The following is a 6,300-nucleotide window of genomic DNA, read 5'->3' as shown; positions in this document are numbered from 1 at the left end:
CATTTATGTTTCTAAAAACAAAATATATGATCAGCTTATAAAATACGGCCCATTATTACTGCTCAAAGTGACCAACAGTATATGGCCGACAGAAACCTCAGCCACAACATTAAAATCCTGCTTACATGTTAATGAATCAGTAATAATCATGCAATTTTATAACATATAACCATAATATAACACTGGCGGGGGCCATTCGGCCTCATAATTGAATGACTCCAAATTAAAGGTGATTATAACTACCCATGTGGCCCCAGAACTAGCAGCATTAATCATCTCTCCTCTACTCTGGGTGCCTTATCTAATGATGTTGGAAAGGAGGCCCGCAGCCTAGGAGCCATCTTTGATTCAGAACTGTCCTTTGATGCTCAGGTGACTGAAGTGGTGCAGTCCTGCTAATGAAGATCGGGCCGTTATCGCCTCCAGACTTCCAGACTAGTGCAACGCTGATATTCTGTTTCAGCAGGCGAAACATCCAAAGACTGCAGCTGATACAAAACGCTGCTGCCAGGCTTTTAACACGTTCAGTGAGAAGCGATCCTTGCTGCCCTTCGCTGGTTTACCTGTGAGATTTAGAATTGATTTGAAGATTGTACTGCTTGTTTTTAACGGCTCCTGTCTCTATGTGTGATCTGCTAACCCCACCCCCCATGAGTCAGATCGCTTCTTAAGATCCTCTGGCAGGGCCCCACCTATGGTTCCAAAATCTCGACTCGTCTCTAAAGGTGACCGGGCTTTTGTGGTCGGGGCCCCTCAGCTGAGGATCTCAGGAGCAAACACGGTGTCCTCCTTTTAGTCTCTTCTTAAGATTCACTTTTATCGTATGGCTTTTTCTTAATCTGATGGTATTTGTTGTAATTATTTAAATGAATGTATCGTGTTCATAGCTTAAGTTCTGGATCTTATTTGCTTTTATTACATGTTTTTTTTTATTGTAAAGCACTTTGTAACTTTGTTTTGAAGGGTGCTATATAAATACAAAGTTATTATAATGGGTACTTTTACTTTTGCTTTTGCTTTATGTGCATTTAGCTGACAATACTTAGGCCTATGTTCTTTTACTGTACTGTACTTAAGTACAATTTTGAGGTATTTAGGATGGTTATAGTTACTAGTCCCTTTGCAGATTCTGATTTTACACACAAAATAGCTTATTAAACATGATGCATTGTTGTAGATTAAATAGCTACAAAATCAAAATGCTGCTTACATTAATGAACCATAATCATCCAATAAAACTGGACATGTATTCTCTCTTCTATTGATTTGGCTACACAACTCGAGAGTTAATTGAAGCCAATAAGCTAGTGCATTTCTGTATTTAAAGCTGAAGTCTATGTAGTGCAGTCAGAACATATTACAGCACAGTATAATGCAGTACAGCCAGCGGTGGAAGACATATTCAGATCCTTTTCTTAAGTAAAAGTAGCCTCACTGTGAAAATACTCCAAGCAAAAGTCCTGCATTCAAAACCTTACTTAAGTAAAAGTATGTATTATCAGCAAAACTGACTTAAAGTATCAAAAGTAGAAGTACTCATTATGCAGGAAAATGGTCCCTGTCAGTGTTTTACTATTATATATTATGTTTCTGGATTCATATTACTGCTGCATTACTGTGAATGTTGCTGAGATGTGGAGAAGTATACGGCTGTATGAAACGGAAATACTCAAGTAAAGTACAAGTACCTCGAATGTGTACTTAAGTACAGTACTTGAGTACTTAGTTACATTACATTCCACCGCTGAGTACAGTATATATATTATAGCAGCACATGGTGCAAGCTAGTGTAGCCTTTCACAACAGTAGGCAGTAGTATCAAACCATATGTGGATAAAACTGATATCTGCGAGCAAATTGTTGTTGTTTCTAAAATATCCGGTTAGGCGTCAGCAGAGGGCGCACCACTTGTTTATCACTACCAGACAAAGTGTGTCTCTCGCTTTGTGTCACATTTCAAACCCTGTCCGAGTGCGTTTCTTCGTGCTTCGCATATGTCCACGGAAGGTTAGTGAAGGTTAAACGCCTCCCGGCGGGGAGTCTCCCTTTTGTTATTCACCACGGCGGGTGGGTGAGTGAGTGACTCGCGCGTCTCCTCATCACGAACTGATCACGTTGTTGTTCGGCCAATCAGAGGCGGCGCAGATGCTCCGCAGTGCTATAAATCCGACGTGAAAGCGGAGAGGAAAGCAAGCTAGGAATGAAAAACAACAGAAAACTCCACACAGACCACACATCTAGAGACTCTTATAATCTCTTTATATTTTTCTACACTTAACATAAGGTAAGGGATTTCAGACGCTTACTTATATTATTACGCTTATTTATATTATTACTTACACAGAGACATCTGCTGTTGTTCGGTGTTTGCTTGTTCTTTCCATGTTTAAATGTTGACTTTAATATAAATGCTGTACGGTTCTATAGTATTAGTATTTCAACATCCATGTGAGTCAGAGCAACAGATGATTAGACAGGCTAGGCTGAATGAATGATGGTGCAGTTGGAGCTATAGTCGGTCATAATATAATTACTGCCTTGGAGATTTCCCTTATCAGTAACATTTTGCTTGACCTTTTTTTGTGCCAGTCTTATGTGCTTTTTCATGACATCCTCTCTGGCTGTGTATACCATTTCACATGTGCATTCAACTATAGTGCCGGTTCACTGTGTGAAGCTTATCATCTGTCCTCTTCACTCTCTAGGTTTTGGGGTCAACAAAATGGCCACCTCGGCAAGTTCAAAGCTGAACAAAGCTGTTAAACAGCAGTACATGGATCTCCCTCAGGGGGACATGGTTCAGGCCATGTACATCTGGATAGATGGGTCTGGAGAGGGAGTGCGCTGCAAGACCAGAACTTTGGATTTTGAACCCAAGACGATTGAGGGTAAGATCTGGCTCCTGCATGACCAATACAAACATCCACAACAGCATGCAGTCAAACATGGTTGAAGATATTTTTTTAAATCATTGATTTCAGTTTCGTTTTTCTGTGTCAGATCTTCCTGAGTGGAACTTTGATGGCTCCAGCACCTACCAGTCAGAGGGCTCCAACAGCGACATGTTCCTGATCCCTGCAGCCATGTTCAGGGACCCGTTCAGAAAAGACCCCAACAAGCTGGTGCTCTGCGAGGTGCTCAAGTACAACCGCAAGCCAGCAGGTGAGCAGATAAGGACAAACCTGAAAGTCGTTGCATTTAAAGCTGTCTTGTGTTTCAGCTAATCCCTATCGTTGCTCCAACAGAGACTAATCTGCGCCACACCTGTAAACAGATCATGAGCATGGTGGAGAATAACTACCCGTGGTTTGGTATGGAGCAGGAGTACACTCTCCTGGGCATAGATGGGCATCCCTTCGGCTGGCCCTCCAATGGCTTCCCAGGTCCACAAGGTGATTGTCGGGTTTCTAGCTTGTCTTATTATTTATTGAACTATAATACATTATCAATCCTAAAGGATTGCCAGCTGAGTGTTAACATTTAGTTCTTTCCACCTGATTAGGGCCCTATTACTGTGGAGTGGGAGCAGATAAGGCGTATGGACGGGACATAGTGGAGGCACACTACAGAGCCTGTCTGTACGCTGGGGTTCAGATCTGTGGAACCAATGCTGAAGTCATGCCAGCTCAGGTATTGTCCTGTTGTCTTTTTATTTTCTATTGTCCCACTTTCATGGCATTTTTAGTTAGTGAGTTAGTTAAATTGTGTAACACCAGTTAATAATCAGTTAATAATGCTGTCTCTGTTGTGTTTCAGTGGGAGTTCCAGGTTGGGCCTTGTGAAGGCATCAACATGGGGGACCATCTGTGGGTTGCTCGCTTCATCCTTCACAGAGTGTGTGAGGATTTCGGAGTGGTGGTGTCCTTTGACCCCAAACCAATCCCAGGGAACTGGAACGGTGCCGGCTGCCACACCAACTTCAGCACAAAAGAGATGCGAGAGGACGGTGGACTGAAGTAAGAATGAGTTTTCATTGTTTCAGTGTATTAAATAATGTCTAACTGTGGTACGGGTTTTCAGTGTGTTCCTAATTCCCTCTTTTCTTCACAGAATCATTGAGGAGTCGATCGAAAGGCTGGCGAAGAGACACAGGTATCACATCCGGGCCTACGATCCCAAAGGCGGGCTCGACAACGCCAGGCGCCTCACCGGTCATCACGAAACCTCAAACATCGACGAGTTCTCTGCAGGTGTGGCCAATCGTGGCGCCAGCATCCGCATCCCCCGCTCGGTGGGGCAGGACAAGAAGGGCTACTTCGAGGACCGCCGTCCATCCGCCAACTGCGACCCGTACATCGTCACAGAGGCTCTGGTGCGCACGTGTTTACTCAAAGAAGAGGGAGAAAAGCCCACTCATTACAGGAAATGAACAGTCTAAGACCAAGTGTCATTACCAGTACTGTATTTAGTCGTTTCTATTTCAAGACTTAATGGATTGATCTTTACCTTTTTGAATTTCTTAACATGACAGACGAAAGACTAATTTAGGTAGTCCTGCATTCTTTGTGCATTCACTTGTACGCAGCAAGTCTTTACCTCTGGCACATACACTGCCTTTTTGTCAAAGCATTTTGTCATGGTAGCTGATCACTTGTATAGAATTACATTATTGTAATGTGTTTAACTTGTACTGAAGAAAAACTACGTGCAGCAGGATTTTGCTGTAGATTTTATAACTCTGACCCAAAGGATCCTAAAGGCATTTTAATGTTTCTAGCAGTCTTGGCCTCTGTCACAATGGTGGTTTTTATCATGTTGTGGATAGATAAGGTTATTATTAAAGCCAGTCCACTTTTGTATGTTATTCTTTTTTTTAAATAATGCACGTCTGTTTTGTGTGTTTTTTCACTTGAAACTGTCACTTGCAAAAACATTTTAATAAACAGCTAACATTTTTACATCTGACTCCAGTTTAATCCCACATTTCTCCTGTTTTGCTGACACAAACCTGTCACATCCAGACTATCAGCTGATAAGAAACTCTGAAATGTGACCAGCGTTAAGGGAGAACGCACTGTAATGTTTAACAAATGGTGGTTAATTAAGACAAGGGAACACCCACATCCTCCTACTTATTCAAACAGCTGAACAGGCCAAGTGTTTGCGTTCACCAGAAAATCAACATTACGTCTGTGTAGGCAGACTGATCATTTACCGTAACGGCAGTGACAGCGTTGCATGTGAGCACACTGACTTTGCTGACTGCTCTGGGCTTGCTCATCTATGCCGCAGGTCAATCCAAACATAGTGTGTGTAACTGTCTTTCTGGCATGTTGTTTTAACACAAGCCTCGAAAACCTATGGACTAGTTCTTAAAGTTGGCCAGGAAAGTAAAGACAGGATGGGGAGTTCCTCCCAAAATCTGGGTCTGAAGAAGCTGAGAACCCACGAGGAGGGATGGCAGTTCATTTTGCGCGTGTGTGTTTGAGGCTTGAACTGAGATGACTGGTGTCAGTAAAGGCGGCCTTGAGAGGATCTCCTGAAAAAAAATGTGTCTCATGTTCAAGTGTCCTTGAGTGAGACATTGAACCTCTACTCTCAAAAACTACACAGCTTTTACACAAGATAACAAGGAAACAAAACATATTAAGTGCATTGTAATCTTGAAAGGCCCCAGTGTTCATTTCAGTTCATGCTTTACTTTCAATCTATATAAAATTATACCTTGTCCAAGAACCTACGGTGCCATGCTCTGTTAAACCTGGTGAAAAACATACCTAGTCTGAGGTTCATGAGGTAAGCACCTGGGGCATAAGGAGCACTGGAAATCTCAAGCTAGTTACCAAATCACTTTATTCAGGGAGGATGTAGGTGTGTTTGTTGTCTAAGGACAGATTTAGGGACTGCACACCAGTGGGTTGGGGACAGTTTGCCTTACAGGGATAAACTTGGTTTGGTTTCATTGCAGCACATTCAGCTTCAACTAACTATCTGTCTTGACTGGTGTGTGTGGTTATGCTTAGAGTAGCAGATAGTACTTTACTGATTACAAAGGGAAATTGCATTTTATGTTACATGTACTCATTTGCTTTGTCATATGAATTCTAATATCTGGTCTGTGTAGTCAAAAATACTTTGGTCTTTGTGATAATGGCCAACAGCTTGTTCCAAACGAAATCAAATGTGGTGTGTTCTCGCTCCCTTTGAACACAGTAATGTGCAAAGTCTGGTAAGCCAAACTTATTTCAGTTTATTTCCATAAAGGCACCATATAACAGTTTTAGTATAGTTCTATATCTTCTTCTTGATTTAGCATGGATGCCCTTAAATAAACTGGAGTCACAGTGCATGTAGTGGGAT

At 42.0% G+C, this 6,300-nt stretch overlaps 1 protein-coding gene across 1 annotated transcript; it reads left to right on the top strand.

Annotated features, from left to right (window-relative positions):
• The first annotated feature begins 1,976 nt into the window (after positions 1-1,976).
• On the top strand, positions 1,977-4,905 carry glulb (glutamate-ammonia ligase (glutamine synthase) b). Its single transcript, XM_044200063.1, has 7 exons — positions 1,977-2,284; positions 2,706-2,888; positions 3,001-3,162; positions 3,246-3,392; positions 3,503-3,630; positions 3,757-3,956; positions 4,051-4,905. The coding sequence occupies exons 2-7, from the start codon at positions 2,723-2,725 to the stop codon at positions 4,367-4,369; spliced, it is 1,122 nt and encodes a 373-aa protein (XP_044055998.1). The 5' UTR covers positions 1,977-2,284; positions 2,706-2,722; the 3' UTR covers positions 4,370-4,905.
• The last annotated feature ends 1,395 nt before the right edge of the window (positions 4,906-6,300 follow it).

Source organism: Siniperca chuatsi, linkage group LG6, assembly GCF_020085105.1.
Source record: "Siniperca chuatsi isolate FFG_IHB_CAS linkage group LG6, ASM2008510v1, whole genome shotgun sequence".
In the NCBI taxonomy this organism is placed as follows: Eukaryota; Metazoa; Chordata; class Actinopteri; order Centrarchiformes; family Sinipercidae; genus Siniperca; species Siniperca chuatsi.
Note: the sequence above shows the minus strand (reverse complement) of the source record. Positions and strands in the feature narration are given on the sequence as shown.